This window comes from Cricetulus griseus, chromosome 10, assembly GCF_003668045.3.
Source record: "Cricetulus griseus strain 17A/GY chromosome 10, alternate assembly CriGri-PICRH-1.0, whole genome shotgun sequence".
Taxonomy (NCBI): Eukaryota; Metazoa; Chordata; class Mammalia; order Rodentia; family Cricetidae; genus Cricetulus; species Cricetulus griseus.
The window spans coordinates 29,696,891-29,715,421 of record NC_048603.1 but is presented as its reverse complement, the minus strand read 5'-3'; the positions used below and the strand labels follow the sequence as shown (position 1 = coordinate 29,715,421).

The 18,531-nt window shown below is 48.4% G+C and overlaps 1 protein-coding gene across 5 annotated transcripts in view; it reads left to right on the top strand.

Annotated features, from left to right (window-relative positions):
- LOC103158824 (TBC1 domain family member 31) overlaps positions 1-18,197 on the top strand; it is a 55,696-nt gene extending 37,499 nt beyond the window's left edge. For 3 of the 5 annotated variants that reach the window (XM_027431660.2, XM_027431662.1, XM_027431663.1), the window contains 11 exons: positions 760-893; positions 1,414-1,593; positions 3,120-3,352; positions 4,064-4,216; positions 6,837-6,972; positions 9,576-9,668; positions 10,548-10,688; positions 12,119-12,313; positions 13,959-14,097; positions 16,286-16,381; positions 17,854-18,197. In XM_027431660.2, the coding sequence (XP_027287461.1) occupies positions 760-893; positions 1,414-1,593; positions 3,120-3,352; positions 4,064-4,216; positions 6,837-6,972; positions 9,576-9,668; positions 10,548-10,688; positions 12,119-12,313; positions 13,959-14,097; positions 16,286-16,381; positions 17,854-17,987 (1,634 nt within the window). In that variant the 3' untranslated portion in view covers positions 17,988-18,197. Of the gene's footprint in view, positions 1-759; positions 894-1,413; positions 1,594-3,119; positions 3,353-4,063; positions 4,217-6,836; positions 6,973-9,575; positions 9,669-10,547; positions 10,689-12,118; positions 12,314-13,958; positions 14,098-16,282; positions 16,382-17,853 lie in introns of all 5 variants that reach the window. The other 2 variants (XM_027431659.2, XM_027431661.2) reach the window with 2 other exon arrangements.
- Positions 18,198-18,531: the final 334 nt, after the last annotated feature.

Genomic DNA, 18,531 nt, shown 5'->3' with positions numbered 1-18,531 from the left:
CGACACTTGGGAGGCAGAGGTAGACAGATCTCTGTTAGTTCGAGACCAGTCTGGTCTACAAGAGCTAGTTCCAGGACAGCCTCCAAAGCCACAGAGAAACCCTGTCTCGAAAAACCAAAGGGAAAAAAAAGAGGAATGGTTTGGAAGTGTGTGTGTGTGTGTGTGTGTGTGTGTGTGTGTGTGTGTGTATGCACAGGTGGGTGCATGCACATGTGGGTGGTATGTGTGTACATGTGTTGTTATTGACACATTTTAAACAACTGCCCTGAAGAAATTGGCAAAGTTTCTTTATGCCTAAGTTACTATGTCAACACCATGCAGTTTCGAAACCATGTTGTAGAAACTAAAAAGATACTATCTCTTCTTTATTCCGGAGCATATTGCAGAGGAGAAAATGAGTTCACTGCAGCTGGTGGTACAGGCCTGTGCTCCCAGCCAGTCCAGAGCCTGGGCCGGTGAACCACAAGTTCAAGGCCTGCCATACACAGGCTGGGCTACAGCTTAGCGGTAGGCATTGCCTAGCATGTCCATGGCCCATAGTACTAGAGATGAAAGTTCCAGTGTGGTTGTCGGAATCCCAACGTTAGGTTGGCTGAAACAGGAGAATTGGAAGTTTGAGACTAGCCTGGGAATATGAACACACACACACACACACACACACACACACACACACACACAGTGAGACTGCCTCAAGAACAAAATCCTTTTATAATACATAGAGTGTTTAAGATGATTTTTCTGATTTTTTTCCCTTTGTAGTCAATTGGTGTCAACATTGGTTTGAGTACTTCCCTAACCCACCCATCAATATTCTTGCCGCGATAGAAAACATCTTGGCATTTCATGACAAGGAACTGCTACAGCACTTTATAGATCGGGATGTGACTTCCCAGGTAAGAAATGAGGTGGCTTCAGAGGGACATCGTTTGTTTTGAGGGCTAAGATTGACTTTGGTATGGATAAAACAGCACTTTCCCCAGTGAATAATGAAAGGTAGATTCTACTTGGTAATTTTTATCATGTTTAAATTAAGTTAATGGTGTGTGTGTGTGTACATTCGTGGGCATGTGTGCAGGACTTACACTCAGGTCACCAGCTTGAGGCAAACAGCTGTCCCGCTACACAATCTGTATTTTTAACAATTTGCCATTCTTCTTTATTAAGTTACCTTCCTGAACGTCTCTGAAGACAGTCCAGATAGGGGCAGAGAATGCAGTTCAGTGGTAGAGCACTTGCCTTGTGTGCACCAGGCCCCGTTTGCTCTCTCCTGGGGGAAGCAGGGGCGTTGTCCAAATTAACGTAGCTCTTTTCAGAACTAGGCACTGAGTGATTTACTGTATCGCTGAAACCGCCAGTGACTGTTTTGACTCTTAGATTGTCGGTACGGTGTCCACCATTTCTTGTTTGCTTTAGCTGTATGCCTGGCCTCTCCTTGAAACTGTGTTCTCAGAAGTGCTGACCAGAGAGGAGTGGCTCCGATTGTTTGATAATGTCTTCTCCAATCACCCCTCCTTCCTCCTGATGACCGTGGTGGCCTACAATACCTGCTCTAGAGCACCTCTGCTCAAGTCTACTCTGAAGGACGATTTTGAGGTAAATGCCCGTCCATGGAGAAGGTTCTCTAGGCTTGCCTAGCACAAGTGAGGCCCTGGGTTCCATCCCATCACCACCAAGTCAACAACAAGCCCCAAACCAGAAGTTCTCAACTCTCAGCTGTTTACACTGAGAGGTACATTTCTTGACTGAGCGCCTACTGGGTCAGGCATTGGTGCTAAGTAGTAGAAATATAATAGATAAAAAGTTGGGCCACACCCCTGACCTTGTGTAGATTTTTGACAAGCAGGTTGTGGTAACTGTTGTTTTCCCTTTGTAAAGAGCATTGAACACTCGGTTGTTTGTTCTTTGATCTCAGTAGTGGCCCCTCTGGTCTGTGGTAGTCTGGAAATGTCTATAGAATAGTACCTGGGAGTTTGATTGTGTTCAGCCAGTTTGTGGTTTTTGAGACAGGGTCTTGTTATGTAGCCCAGGCTGGCTTCAGACTCACTCTGTAACACAGGCCAGCCTGGAGCCTTTGCCTCCCAAGTGCTGGAATTAAAGGTGAGTGACCTATAACATCACCACGAGGAAGGCTGAGGCAGGAGAATCACAAGTTTGAGGCCATCTGGGTTTTGTAGCAGATTCTTGGCTAGCCTGAGCTATCACACAGTGACAAAAAAGCAAATGAGTTCTGTAACTGGTCCTCCCAACACACACACACTCAGACCACACACACACACACACACACACACACAGAGTCCCCCCCACACACACACAGACTACACACACAGACTACACACACACAACAGCTTCTCACACACACACACACAGAGCCCTCTCACTCACTCACACACACACACACACACACACACACAGATCCCTCCCCACACACACACACACAGAGCCCTCTCACTCACTCACTCACACACACACACACACACACACACAGAGATCCCCCCCACACACACACACAGAGCCCCCTCCCCACACACACACCCCCCACACACAGACTACACACACAGACCACACACACACAAACAGCTCCTCCCACACATACACACAGCCCTCTCTCTCTCTCTCTCTCTCTCTCTCACACACACAGAGCCCCCTCCCCACACACACACACACACACACACACAGACTACACACACAAACAGCTCCTCCCACACACACACAGAGCCCCCCCCTCCACACACAGACCACACACACATACACACAGATCACACACATGAACACACACACAGAGCCCCCCTCCACACACACACACACACACACACACACACACACACACACAGAGCCCCCCTCCACACACACAGATCACACACACACACACACACACACACAGATATCCCCTCCACACACACACACACACTCTGATCCTTCCCTTCTCTGTGCTCCCAGGCGAGGCCTCTCTCACCTTAGCTACTGTTTCCCCGTAACTTCCTTAAGGCCAATTGCTCCGTTTCTCTTCCCCTTGAATGTGTGTCTCTGGCGCTCACAGTGTCCTCTTTTTGACGGCTTCTTCTGAGTAATGGCATGCTTTGCTGAGTAAACCATCATTCAGACGCCACGTTTTCTTACAGTATTTTTTCCACCATCGGAATAACCTGGACATAAACGTTGTAATTAGAGAAGTGTATCGTCTCATGGAGACTACGCCTGCTGATATTCATCCAAGTAACATGCTGGATGCTTTTGTTGCCTTGACAAAAGGGCAATACCCCATCTTTAATCAGTACCCAAAGTTTATTGTGGACTATCAGACGCAGGAACGGGAAAGGATCAGGAAGGACGAATTGGAATTCTTGAGAGAGAGGTAATCATGTGTAATTAGACATTATAAACAGTAGATATAAATAATCATAAATTAAACATTATAAGTAAGAAAGGTTTTTTCTTTAGATTATTTTATTTATGTGTATGCATGTGTCCCTGCATGGGCTCCTGGGCACTGTGTGTGTGCAGGTGCCCAATTGAGGCCAGAGGGCACCAGATTCTCTACAGTTACAGATTGTTTGGTTTTTTGTTGTTGTTGTTTTTGTTTTTTTCAAGACAGGGTTTCTCTGTATCGTTTTTTTTGGAGCTTGTCCTGGAGCTCACTCTGTAGACCAGGCTGGCCTCGAACTTACAGAGATCCGCCTGCCTCTGCCTCCCGAGTGCTGGGATTAAAGGCCTGAGCCACCAACGCCCGGGGAAGTTACAGATTGTTATGAGCTCCTAGAAATGGGTGCTAGGAATCGAACCTGATCCTCTGCAAGAGCAGCACTCAAGCTTAACCTCTGAGCCTTTTCTCCAGCCCCAGGTGAAAGTTTTAATGAGAAATCAGTTTGACTTCTAAAGTGTGTGTATAAGATCCAAATTTGAAGGCTAGGGTTGTCTTTAAAGAGGCCTAATTTCTCCTGTACCTGAAATTAAAGCCACATGTTGTACTTTCAGCAGGTCCTACATTTTATGTCTTGGATGTTTGGAGTTAAATTACTTCACTTCCTCCTTTGCATTTTTATAATAGCAGTATTGTCTACTTCAGGCAGACAGTTGAAAATATGCAAGCTGAAGTGGATGAACAGAGAGCTGAGGATGAGGCTTGGTACCAGAAACAAGAGCTGCTCCGTAGAGCTGAGGAGACCAGAAGAGAGATGCTTCTGCAGGAGGAAGAGAAAATGGCCCAGCAGAGACACAGGTGCAGTCCTCATGACCCAGCAGGGACCCAGGTGCAGTCCTCATGACCCAGCAGAGACCCAGGTGCAGTCCTCATGGCCCAGCAGGGACCCAGGTGCAGTCCTCATGACCCAGCAGGGACCCAGGTGCAGTCCTCATGACCCAGCAGGGACCCAGGTGCAGTTCACATGACCAAGCAGGGACCCAGGTGCCGTCCTCATGACAAGGACACAGGTGCAGTCCTCATGACCCAGCAGGGACCCAGGTGCAGTCCTCATGACCCAGCAGGGACTCAGGTGCAGTCCTCATGGCCCAGCAGGGACCCAGGTGCAGTCCTCATGACCCAGCAGGGACCCAGGTGCAGTCTTCATGACCCAGCAGGGACCCAGGTGCAGTCCTCATGACCCAGCAGGGACCCAGGTGCAGTCCACATGACCCAGCAGGGATCCAGGTGCAGTTCACATGACCCAGCAGGGATCCAGGTGCAGTTCACATGACCCAGCAGGGACCCAGGTGCAGTCCTCATGGCCCAGCAGGGACCCAGGTGCAGTCCTCATGACCCAGCAGGGACCCAGGTGCAGTCCAAATGACCCAGCAGGGACCCAGGTGCAGTCCTCACGACCCAGCAGGGACCCAGGTGCAGTCCTCATGGCCCAGCAGGGACCCAGGTGCAGTCCTCATGGCCCAGCAGGGACCCAGGTGCAGTCCTCATGATCCAGCAGGGACCCAGGTGCAGTCCTCATGGCCCAGCAGGGACCCAGGTGCAGTCTTCATGACCCAGCAGGGACCCAGGTGCAGTCCTCATGACCCAGCAGGGACCCAGGTGCAGTCCTCATGGCCCAGCAGGGACCCAGGGGCAGTCCTCATGGCCCAGCAGGGACCCAGGTGCAGTCTACTGCTGTGGAAACTAGGACAGGAGTCAGATAATTTCTGTTCCCCTCCTTTTCTTACATAGAACATTGTATGTAAGTTACCCAGTGTAATTTCCATTAAGCAAATATGTAAGGTAAATAAAAAGTATATGTGCCACCTAAACTTAGAGATAGTAAAATTAATTCTAAAGCAATGTTGAATCTGGCCCCCTTAGTAAAATTAATTCTAAAGCAATGTTGAATCTGGCCCCCTGCATGAATTTTCAGAAGTAATACAAGCTCTAATGTATTTTTAAAAACATTGTTTAGCAATATTCATTCTAAACGAGCATGATTCATGCCTGTCACCCCAACACCCTGGGTGGCTGAGGCAGGAAAACTGCCAGTTTAAGGCTAATCTGAACTTCACAGTGGGGTTCCAGACCCTCCTGGGCTACAGAGTGAGACCTTGTCTCTATTTAAAAACAAAAACAAACAAACAAAAACATTCTATGGTAGGCCCAAATGCTTTGTAGTAGAGTATTGGAAAAATCACTCTTGGTGCAATGTAAATTTTTGTTTGTTTGTTTGTTTGTTTGTTTTGTTTTTGAGACAGGGTTTCTCTGTATAATAGCCCTGGCTGTCCTGGAACTCACTCTGTAGACCAGGGTGACTTTGAACTCACGGAGATCCCCCAGCCTCTAACTCCCAAGTGCTAGGATTCTAGGCATGAGCCACCACTATCTGACTTTTTTTTTTTTCTTGGTTTTTCGAGACAGGGTAAACCAGGCTGGCCTCAAACTCACAGAGATCCACCTGCATCAGCCTACCAAGTGCTGGGATTAAAGGCGTGCACCACCAACGCACAGTGCAATGTAATTTTTAAAATTATGTTTAAACATAACTATATGATCCAAAAAATTGAACATAAACGGTTTATCTCCTTACGCACTTAGGACTTCGGCAGTGCCGGGTGATGGTGTGTGTTCTTAGTACCACCACTTCGGATGCAGAGGCGTGGAACTCTCAGTTCAGGGATGGCCAGGACAGTCAGGGTTGCACAGGGAGACCCTGTCTCACAGCAAACAAATAGGATCTTTGACAAGAGGCTGGAGAGGTGACTCAGTGCTTAAGCGGATTTGCTGCTCTTGTAGAGGACCTGGGTTTGGCTCCCAGGTCCAGTAACTTCGCTCCCAGGGTCCAGTGCTGCTTATGACTTCCGAGGCTCCAGGCATGCAGGCCGCGCCCTACATACATGCAGGCCAACACGCGTATACATAAAAATAAACAAAGTCTTCAACATGAGAGCTTAGGCAAAGGGAAGTCACTTCCTGAGCTTCCCTGGCACTGGGGAAACGGGTGTGTGTGCCCCACACTCAGCTTGGGACTTCTCTCCATGTTTTTTGAGTCTCATTTCTACGGGCAGTTGAAAGCAATTGCAGAACTGATGGCGTCCACTGAACCCGTAAAGGGAACCCTGCTTGACGCCGTTGCAGTGGTTAAAGACTCATTTGTACTGAAGTGGTGTGATGGCCCAGGCTGCAGCTCGCTGGTAGAGCACTAGCTGTGCGTGCAAGAGGCCCCCGGATTCCATCGGGGCCCCGGGGAAGCAGGCCCGGGTAGACTTGACAGCTGGAAGGCAGAGTCGATAGCATGGCCAGATGACCGTGACCCTCTTGAATACTGACTTCGTTTCTTGTAAACAGTTGGGCTGCAGTGAACAAAATGCATCCAGACCTCACAGGTGAGTCAGGTGTGTCGGAAAGTGCTTTGACACAGTTTGTCTTTCAGGCTAGCCGCCGTGAAGAGAGAGCTGAAGGTGCAGGAAATGCGCTTACAGGATGCTGCCAGGAGGCGCTTTCTCAAGCTTCAGCAAGATCAACGTGAAATGGAGCTGCGCAGACTGGAGGACGAGATTGAGAGAAAGGTTTGTCAGCTTTGTCTTCTTCAGGCTCTCCCTTTCTCCTCACGTCACAAACACCTTCAGACTGTGTCACCATGCCAGTGCCCGCCCCCGATGCATGCGAAAACAGCTCCTCCCTTTAGCACTCCGCTATTCCTATACCAAGAAATGAGTGAGTTTACTGACTTTGCCTGCCACGGTGAGCATCAGTTGTGAGCTGGGGTAAATACTCTTCTCCATTATAAATCCACAAGTGATCAATACAGAAAGAGTTGCCGGCACAGAACATCTGGAGTTGGGGAGTTGGGTTTTCTGTGCTTCCTCAGTTCTGAAGCAGAGATGTCTCGGGTATGGATATCTTAGGTGTGTGAGTGACTAGCTGTGGCGTCTTCACCAGAGAAACACTACATAGCCACGGTAAGAGACACTGATACATAAAGCAATATGGAAAGACCTTAAAAGTCAGTCTTTATAATGTGCCACAGAAATAGAAGGCAAATGAAAGTTACATAGATAAGAAAATATAAACATAGGTACCCCTCCACCTCTAGAAACACAGGAAAAGACTGTGTTATTAACCCTTGTCCAAAAACAAAGCCCAGGTCAGTCTCTGAAGAGGAAATGTCTCTAGTTGGCAGCCTGCGTTCGTTTGTCTTTGCAGTTTGTTCTTTGCCCAACAGTCACACAGCTGGCGATGCCATGCAGAGAGAGGTTGGGATATTAACCCTTGTCTGATGTAAATAGCTTCAGCTGGCTTTTCCCGCTTGCCTCTTAAAAATGTCATAGTGCCACTTAGTTTTGGTTTTTCTTTCTAGCAGTATCTTAACTTTAAAATTATTGGCAAGGTGGGTGGTTGTGTCAAAAACCTTGTGACCCTCAAAGCCTGGGCTGTTTACCATCCGATGCTTTGTAGAAGAGGTTTGCCAGCCCGAGTGTCTCTGAAGACGGACTGTGAGGAGTGGGCGAGGGACCAGGCTCGCCTCTCTGTAGAGGTGTGCCATTGCTGAGTGTTGGCACAGCCTCTGCTGAGGGAGGTTGTTACCCCTTGTCCTCTCCCTAGTGGTGGCTTCCAGCACGGCAGTGGGTGACAGCAGCTGTGGCTCTTTAAGCTGGGCCCAGTCCTCACCTGTTGTTGTTCTTTATCTGACTCAGTGTCTCAAACATTTACAATCCAGACAGAGGCTTTGATCTTTCTGAATCCCCTCTCCCATCCAATTGAAATTCTCCTCATTAGTATTGTATTAAATTTATGCATTAATTTTGGAAACTTAAAACTTAGTTTCAATAAAATACTAAAATGTTAAGCCTTATACAACATTTAATTCAATACCTCTTGTTTAAGGCTAATTAATTTTAATTGGCTTTTACAAGCTACAGCTCTTTTAAATTATTTCATCCAGTGAATCAAATTAATAGCTTTGTGTTCTTAATAAAAAGCCTCTGTTCTTTCCCAAAAGGGGTCCATGCTCAGACTTCTGGTGTCTCTATCCCAATCCTCTTGATGTACAGTGAAGCATCCTGATTCCTTGAAGTAGCCGGGGAGAGGCCCTGCATACCCTGCATGCCTGCTCCTGTGCTGGGCTCTGACTGCCCGCTCCGGCAGGGGCGTGTGGGCGTCTACTCACGGCTCCTGTGATCTCTGTGGGTGCTGTTTGTATCTCTGAGAATTCATGATCTAGTAGTTGGACCCTAACCCTTCACAGACTGGGTGCTGTGCCGGCCTCTGCTTCCCCTCTCTGTGCGCCAGGACTCCGGCTTCATGCTCAGGCCTCCTCTTAGCTACTGCTTTCCCCGTAACAGCGTTCGTTTTACCCCTTGAACGAGTGTCTCCGCATCCCACAGTGTCCTCATCTTCACTGCTTCTTGTCTTATGAGGGTTTCATAGCATGCGGTTTAGTCCACAGATATTTGGTGGTGGCCGGGTAGTGCCGCAGTCCTTAAATGTTCGCCGAATGAATGATGGGGACTGACAGTTGGATAGCTGATTGGTTATGGTTTTGTTTTCCAAATACGAATCTTGTACTCTATTCTCACCCTTAAACGTAACTGGGTCTGCAGGACCTGAGCACTTAGGAAGACGCTATAGAGAGTCCCTTCTCCAACCCCTGTCTTACAGAACTGAGAGTCCCGAGTAACCAGACTTGGGGACAGTGAGCTCCGGGTGAACATGGTCCATGCAGGGCACAGGGCCACCAGAAGTCAGGTCATGGGGAACTTCAACCTGGACTTACAATTCGCCAAGTCATATTTATAAAATAATTTAGAAACTTAATTTTTTAATTAAATATTTTTTTAGTAAGAGTAAACATTGTTTCCCTCAACCTAACTTGCAGTTGGTTGGTTTTCCGAAACTGGGAGCTGGTTATTGTAACAGGGAGGAGCTGCCACCTGCTAGTCAGTCTGTCTATGTGGGCATATGGCAGTCATGCATGCTTTTCAAAACATAAACAACCCTGGATTCCATGAGAGACTGCTGTGCTGTCAGTTAGTATGTTTGAAACCCAGTTCCTGGTGGTTGTTGTCTTTGGAGTGCTACTAATGGGCTACCCACATTACAGTATTATAAATCCATTAAAAATTATGTGGTGTTTTCTTTGAGGCCTTGACAATTTGTGATTTGTCCATAGATACAAATGAGAGATCAAGAAATTGCTGCCACAGCCGAAGACCTGGAAATAAGACATCTGGAGCTTGAATCACAAAAACGACTTTATGAGAAGGTAGGAAGCAGCTCTCTCCGGGAGGAAAGTGCTGTCCTTCAGCCCCTATAAGGCTGCATTTGTGGGTCCTTATTCATGTTATTTACTCTTGAAGCAGACTATCATGTCATCCAGGATTGTAGTTTGGCAAATGTAGGATTCCCGGATTCCCGGCAGTGTAGTCACAAGTCTGGGCACCAGCTGGAGCCCAGCTTTGGCCTCAGGGTGGCTTCCTGTTTGCTAAACGCCCCGGCAGGCTTTTATGTAGCAGTGGCTGAAATCGCCCCATCTGAAGACCTTAGTGGGAACTTTCCCACCCTGCATGGTGCATGGTGCACGGTGCTCAGAATCCAGGACCCTCCCAAATCTGAACTGCTACTTGTTGAACTTTAGATTAGGGGAATTCCCCAATCCTTTGAGATTGTAGGAGCATGAAGCAAGAAATATTTTGAAATACTTTAAATCTGAATTGTCTACAATTAAATCAGCAAATGTGTAGTCAGGGTATATATTTCAGTTTTTATCATTGAAAAGAACTACTAATGCAAGTTTTTATTTGAGAAAACTATTTTGTTACTTGTTCAGTGTTAATTCAAATAGTATGATGCCGTTTTCTTTCTGGATGGCTGTGGGTCTTCATAGCTATCTTCTGTAGTAGCTGCTATTGAGCCAAACATTATTTGAACTTAAATGTTTAGGCTGGAGAGACAGCTCAGTGGGGGAGAGCCCTGGCTTTCTTCCAGAAGAATGTAGAAGTTGATTCTGACATGCTTGCCGCTCTCAATCCCTTATGGAGAAGTTTCTCAGGGTGCCCGCAGTTGTCAGCAAAGTCACCACTGTTTCCTTTTTGCTTGACAATGAGATGGTTACAAGTGTCCTTGGGGCCTTTGTGTTCAACAGGATCTTACTGGAAATCAGGACTCTGTTGCAAAGGAAATCCGAAAAGATGCTGATGCCCATAGGCAGAAAGTAGCCCTTGAAGAACACATGTTCCGGAACCTGCTGGAAACCAGCCAGATGGAGGGCAGGAGGACACAGAGGGTGAGAGCCTGCGGAACCTGGGGTCCAGGAGCCCAGAGCTGCCCTTCCGAGAACACACATTTGCAAGTTTTCCATTTGTTTTGTTTGCCTCAGTTCTTAGGGGCTGCAGGGCTCTGTGTTTATGGGTTGTTGACTGGCTTGGCCTCATTAATCTGACATGCCCTTTGAGAGAGAGAAGGCTAAGGCATGTAAGAGAGCATGGGAGAACTAATAACTTGCACTTTATTCAGCCCTGCTGTGTTCTCCTCAGGAACTGTCCCTGACAGCACAAGCTCCCACAGCCTGGTGTACAAGCCAGACTTTCCACAGCGTCCTGTGGGATACCCGTAACGTTACCCAGTAACATGGGACGGCCACGTCAGGCCTGGAGAATGAGGGGGTTGGGCCAGATTTGAGGGTGCAGAATATTGGTGAAGCCTTAAGAAAAAAAATTCCAATTTTTTGTTTGTTTGTTTGTTTTTCGAGACAGAGTTTCTCTGTATAGCAGCCCTGGCTGTCCTGAAACTGGCTCTGGAAACCAGGCTGGCCTTGAACTCACAGAGATCCACCTGCCTCTGCCTCCCAAGTACTGGGATTCAAAAAAAAATTTTTTTTTTGCCAATTATTTTATAGAATTTCTTATGAAGTGCCCTTTCAGAAATGGTTGAGGGGCTAGAGAGATGGCTCAGAGGTTAAGAGCACCGACTGCTCTTCCAGAGGTCCTGAGTTCAATTCCCAGCAACCACATGGTGGCTCACAACCATCCGCTATGAGATCTGGTGCTCTCTTCTGGTGTGCAGATATACATGGAAGCAGAATGTTGTATACATAATAAATAAATAAATAAATAAATAAATAAATAAATCTAAAAAAAAGAAAAGAAAAAGAAAGAAATGGTTGAGGTAGGACTTGAGATTTTGAGGAAGAACTTTCTCCAAAGTCCCTTTAATGTAATGCTAAGTGTCCCAGGCTGGCCCTGTTCTGAGAATCAGGAACGGCGGGAGGGACTTGGAGGAACCTCCAGCACTGTTCTGACAGCTGACCCCTCTAAAGTACCAGCCTGTTGTGTTTCTCTTACAGGTTTGTGCATCTGAAAACAAACGGGAGTTAAAAACAGAAGTTATTGAGCCTTCCTTGCCTGTTCTCTAGTCTGGAAGTTCTCAGTGTTGGCTGGAAAGCAGTCACTTTGGGAGTTTCGAGAGAGGGTCTTAGCACCTGACCTTGAGCTGGCCTTGAACTCACAATCCCATCCCCCATCCCACTGGTGTCTGCTCTAGCTTTTAAACGACCCGCTGGCCTGCTGATGGGTTTAACTGGTTTGTGGTGGGGCCAGGAAGTGAGCTTGTTTAAACACCCTGGTGACTGGACCACACACAGCATGCAGCCTAGCAGACGCTAGTACGGTGAGTGGACGTCCATATTCACCTTGTCTCTGAATTTCTTTTTCTTAGGTAAGTGAGGACAATTTGGCAAAAGCTGAGCAAGCCTGCCTGAATGCTGACTGGAAGCTTCAAGCTTTACATAAACAGAAAAATGACGACCTGCAGCGCAGCGAAAGCTACCAAGAAGTCGCCACTCTCCTCCGGAAGAACAGGAAGAAAGAAATGCAAGTCTTAAATGCGATGGTGGAGGAGCAGGCTAAGAAGGTGAGGGAAGCTTACAAAGGTGTTGTTGGGATGCTAAACTAATCTCCTCCCTTGCCGGCTAGCCGGCCTGTGAGGACTGGACCAGGGCCTTATTAGCACAAGCAGGCCCTCTGCCCCTGCCGAGTGCCCCTGGCCCGTTAGATGATCAAGACACAGTGGGCTGTCTCGTGTTACGGTCCGGTGCTCAGGAACACCATCTAACCCTGACGTACTCACAAGCCATCCTGTGTCTTTCTGGTTCATCTCGTTGGCCACTCCTGGGATTGCTCTTGCTAATTTGATAGTATTACTGCCTTAACTTCCCCAGCTCTTTATACTTAAAATGAAAAACGACTTGAAATGGTAGACACTGTGGCCAGCGTCTAGCTAGAGCAGTCATGCCTGTGAGGAGGACGGGAATAGTTCTCCTTTTCGGGAGGAGTGGGCAGCTGAAGTTGGGACCGTGACTGCGCTGTCCTCGGACTCTCAGCTTTCTGGTCCCTACTGTATGACTCTCATCCTCTGTCACTTTGTCACTCACTCATAACGATGCTAGAGGCACAGCTGTCAAAATGAAGGGTTTATGTCACAGCTACAGATCTTCCGGCTGACCCTGCCAACCGCTCTGGGACCTTAGGAAAGTGACCTTTCTGGTGACTCTATGATCTGGGAGGCTCAGGCTTTGGGTGGCAATTTAAGCAGCTGGCGTCCATGCCACCCTGGCCTGCGGATACACTTTAGTATCCTTTTCTGAAAGCTAGCCCCCCACTGCCCCATCCCGGGTTCACGTCCCTCCTACGAGGGAAAGAACCTGTCTTATGGCCCGCCCTCTCACTCAAGGACGGGAAGGAGAGGGGGTTGGGGTATGGAGCAGCACACAAAACCCTGACATTGTTGGCCATAGGAACATGGTGGTGCGAGCCCTCTCGCTTCGGGGCAAGCATTGCTGGCACTGTCTCAGCAGACTCTAAAATTTGGTGTAGTTTACACGAGGTAAGATACCGCATTTGAGAGTAGACTGCTAGTCCTCGTGCAGGCATCTGCTGCACGGTCCTTCGTCCAGCATTGTGGTTTAGAGTCACCTTCACTGTGGCATGGGCTTGCGAAAGCAGGCAGACCCTGAGCCCTGATCAATAAGGGGAAAATGATTGCTGCTGCCTTCTCAGAGTTTCATTCTCTAAAGTTTGTATTTAAGGAATTGGTATTCTAATCACAAAAATTGTGTGTTTCCATGTACAGGTTGTAGCTTTTCGGGGTGCTTTAAATTCACTAGTCAGTCATCCCCTGAAGTCATTTTAACATGGATTTCCTCATTTTATAGGGAGTGGGCCTAGTAGAAATCACTAGACTTTTATGATCAGTCTGTGTTCCAGAGCCAAGCAAACATTACTTCTGTGAATTTTGTAGTCTGTGATTAGGCCTACCCCTCAGAGTTCAGGAAACTAATTCCATCCATGGGGAGCTAGCCGAGTCTCAGAAGGCCTGGAGCCTGTGAAGAGCAGTTGCTGCGTCACCGCTAGGGAGACCTGCCTCTGCTCTCGGGGTAGCCACGGGCCACCCAGACTCTCCGAGTCCCACAGTGCCACACAGGTCGCTGTGTTTCACAGCTCCAAAGGAGAAGTCTGTTTCCAGTTTCTAATGGTCTGCTTGCCCTGCTTGTGCGCAGTGGAAGGAAGCAGAAGAAAGGGAGTCTCATTTGCAGTCAGAAAAGAGAGCCTCTGCCTGTGCAGACGCCTACAGAAAGTGCTTTTTAAAGCAGGAGACGAGTGCGGCTTTGGAGCACGATGGACAGCCACTGAGTGAAGGTGAGTGACCGCCCTGCGCTCTTATCGCCTCTTCCCAGGGCCGGCTACAGTAAAGTCTACAGGCCTGTGTGCCTGCTTTCATTCAAGTTGTGCTTGGCTAAGAGGTAGCAGTGCTCTTTGGGGAGGCGGGGTATGGGGGAGTAGGCTGGGAGGAGATAGCCCTGACCGGAAACAGCCTGGAACGAGGGGTGGAGCTTGACAATAGAAGGCTGGAGAGATGCCTCAGAGGTTAAGAGCACTGGCTGCTCTTCCAAAGGTCCTGAGTTCAATTCCCAGCAACCACATGGTGGCTCACAACCATCCGTTATGAGATCTGGTGCCCTCTTCTGGTGTGCAGATAGATATACATGGAAGCAGAATGTTGTATGCATAATAAATAAATAAATAAAATCTTTAAAAAAAAAAAAAAAAGAAGGCGTGCCTAGTGTGAGAGGAACCCCAAGTCCAGTTCCAGCACAGAGCTTAGCAAATGGTACAAAGAAGAATGGAGAGCCCCACCGCCCTGTATTCTCCTAGTCTTCTGGGATCTGCTTTGTTCCCAAAGAATGAGCTCTCATCTTAGCAAGGCTGTGTGCTTTGCCCAGCAGTTGGCTCCAGAGCAGCAGCCTCAGAGCACCCCAGGGTTGTCTTGTAGGCTGTTAGGTTTCTCGGTGAGGCTCACAGCCGAATCAGCTGCAGTCTAAACTATCCTGGGCTGCTGGGATGAGGACCCTGGTCCCATGCCTGGCAGCCCGAGCTGGATTCCCGGAGTCCAGGGAGGGAAGAGAACTCACTCCCACTGTTGCCCTCTGACCCCACCCGTGCACTGCACACACGCATACAGAGGTGCACAAAATAGAGAAACCATTTTAGATGAGAATCGCAGTGTCCCATTCTATAGTAGAGGCCAGATGAGTTTCCTTCTACTGCATTTCCTGTCGGTCCTGTTATCGTGTGCGATTAGCGCCTTCTACAACAGCAGCTTCGCTGCTCATAGATCCTCAGTGTGCAGTCTGCCGGCTTAGAGCGTGTGTTCAAGCTCGGTGCTGTGGTGTGGACCTGGAGTCCAAGAACTTAGGAGTTTCAGGTCTGTCTGAGCCACACGGTGAAATCTTATTCTGCTATTAAAAGGAATGTCCCACGCCTCAGGAAACCTTGTGTCTAGTTAAAGAGGCCAAACGTGAGAGGCTGCGTGCATTCTGTGACCGCGTCCCTATGGAGTGGTCGGGCGTGGCACATGTCTGCAGGCGTGAGTAGACCAGTGGTTGCCAGGAAGGAAGGGGAGAGGACTGCTGAAGGAGATGGGGTCTCTGGAGATGATGAAATGTTGTCACACTAGTGGTGCTGGTTATCACCATTTTGACTATATTAGTTATACCAGACCACTCCCTTTAAAAAGATGGACTGACCGAGTGTGGTGGCTTCTCACTGTAATGCCAGCACTTGGGAGGTAGAGGCAGAGGGATCAGAAGTTCAAGACAGCCTGCGCCATGAGAATCTGTCTCAGATAAATGGAAGCAAAAGATAAATAAAGTGTGTGTGTATGTGTGTGTGTGTGTGTGTGTGTGTGTGTGTGTGTGTGTGTGTAGACAGGTTTCTCTGAGGGTTCTCTCCTTCCACTGTGATGCCTGGGATTGACCTGCCAAGGGCCTTGATCTGCTAAGCCTCCATCAATCCTGTGTGAGGAGAGCACTTAGTCAACAGCCTTGCTCCAGGGGTCTTGCTGCTGATACCCACCAGGTCAGCTTCAGTAGCCCACCTGGCTAGCCACCCACTGCCTCGGATGCTTGCAGTGGTTCTCAGGGACCGTTGGCTAACACATCCCATAATCTCTTTATTGATATTTGAGATCACCACCCTGACATCTTCCTTTACCGGGAAGGGAATCTGGAGCCTTGTGTGTGCTGGGTGAGCACTCTACCACCAAGCCATGCTTTTAGCCTCCGATGCCCATTTCTTAGCATTGGCCTTTTGTTTTACTTGAAGATGCTCTTAAAAGCCATTAGCAGAGCTGCAGTGCAGCTCTCCATTCCTGACACTCCATTTCTGCTGTCTGCTGAATGGCAACAGGGTTCCTCCCAGAACAAGCAAGGAAGGGCGGACTGGTAACCACTCCTGCGAGTGAGTTTACCCAGCACTGTTTGTAAACCGGGGATAACCCGTGTCTGCTCTCTCACATGTCTTTTTCCTTTGCTCCCTTTTCTAGCAGAAGTGCCGCGGTTGCAAAGGGAACACATGTCCTCAAGCTGTTTGCCCCAAACCTCACAATTAAATGACATTTCTAAAATGGATCCCACAGCACAGAGTAAGTTGATAAGTAAGGAAGACTCTCTCTCTCTCCCCACTTCATAGCGTTTATGCAGCGTGCAGGCTTAAGGAGCAGGGACAAGCATCTGGTATGTTTTCCGGGGCACTGGCAGGAGGAAGCCCAGAAGGGAGACAGCTGTGCCTGGGAAGACAGGATGGGAGGAGCCTAAGACAGAGGTCACGTGATTTTTTTTTTTTTTTAAAGCCCAGCACTGCTGCCCCAAAATAGCCAGGGCCACACTGACTAGACTGTAACGTAGATCCAACACCCCACCCTCATCCCGCCGCCCCCCACTTTACCCCCCTCCCCAGTCTATTAGACTTAACTGGCTTTCCAGTAAAGCTGTTGTACAGATCAAGGCAAATTTCATATTTTGAGGTCTGTGAGGTCTCTTAGAAGACAGCTTTCTCAGAGGTATTGCTAAGGACAAGTCATGAATTCTGTGCCACGTGAAGTATTTTGCTGAGTCCTGTTTTGTGGATCCAGCAGTTCTGTGCCAGAGAAAGAATTAAGCCAAGGATCCTCTGGGAGGCCGGCGGAATGTATGAGGTTCACAGCTGGCCTCTCCCTGACACCCCAGAACTAAACCTTTTCCTTTTGGGGTTCACTGTCTTCCCGAAGCAGCTGGAGCCCCTGGCTCTCCAGCCTGCAGAGCACGCGCGCGCGCACACACACACACACACGCACGCACGCGCACACACACACACACACACACACACACACACACACAACACACACACACACACACACACACACACACACACACACACACACACACACACACACACACACACACACACACCAGCCCCGCTGGAGTTTAGACTCAGGCCGGGTAATCTGTACTTCAGAGTAATGGGGAGGAGCCAGCTGAGCTCGGGTGATTTGGCAGCAAAATGCAAGCTGCCTTCCACTGGGGGCTGAAAATCATCTTCAGAAACCGAAGCTATTTAACCATGTAAAGGCTGCTCCTCGAGTCTGATCCCGCTGTTGCCAGCCCCTCCCTGGGACAAAGCGCTATACCTGGAGCAGGATGTCAGTTACTTTCACCTTGATGGGGACTCCCCGCCTTTAGCTACCGCTAGAACATCCCGTGTTTGGCCAGGTGGCTGTGGTGTGCGGGTCAGCGCGTGACTTGGAGTTTGTCTGTCCTTTCTCCTTTCCATTGAGCATCATTGTGGCATGAGTGCTGTCCTGACCATTGAGCTTCCCAGCCAAGCTTTGTGCCTCATTTCCACATATGCCGTGTTCTCCGCTGACGTTCTTTCAGTTCAGCAACAGCAACAGGAAAAAAGCCACTTGGCTGGGAAATGAAGCCACATAGACCTGGGAAATATGGCTGGCTTTTTGCCCCAGATTTTTAGTAGGGTCTGGTTGTGTTAGTGATTTTTATAGCATGGTTCCACTGAAGGCAGACACTGTATGCGAGCATCAGAAAGCTCAGCTGCTGGTAACTGCATTTTGTATTCAAGCGTTTTCAAGCAGGAAATGGGCAGAACAGGAGGCCACAGGACATGATCTTCTCCGGAGAGTGCGCAGTCTTCGCCAGAGACTCACCGCCCAGGCTCGCAGCAGGTGTCGGGACCCTCATCTTTTGGTGACTTAGAAGCCATTTCACCGTGAAACAATCAAAGAAATACCTTTTTTAAATCAATGACACTGATTTTTCAATTATTTATTCTAAATTTTTATAAAGGTCACCTTTTGTATAGAGAAATATGTCTATAAAATTATGTTTTCTATTGAATTTTAATGCTTTTGGCATGTAAAGGGCTTCCGGAATGTTCCCCAGTAAAGGTGTTTGGAAGCTATTAAAGCCAGGTTGTCTTTGTTTCTTATAAAGACCAGGGCAGACTTCACAGCCTTTAGCTGATGAGATGGGGTTTATTTTAAAGATAAAGAATTAATAAAGAACAGGACTCCGCGGCCAGGGAGGCTGCCGAGTACAGTACAGGCGCATGCCCCAAGCCCAGTGGCCTGAGTTCAAAGCCATGGCCTCACAGAGATGAAAGAGAAAACCAGGTTGTCCTGACTACCACACACTCATGTGCCCATCGTAAGTAAATTGACACATGTCACCCCAAACAAACAAGAACACTGGGTTTGCTACAGCAACAAGCCTGACTGGGCTAGAACCCTGCAGTTGTGGG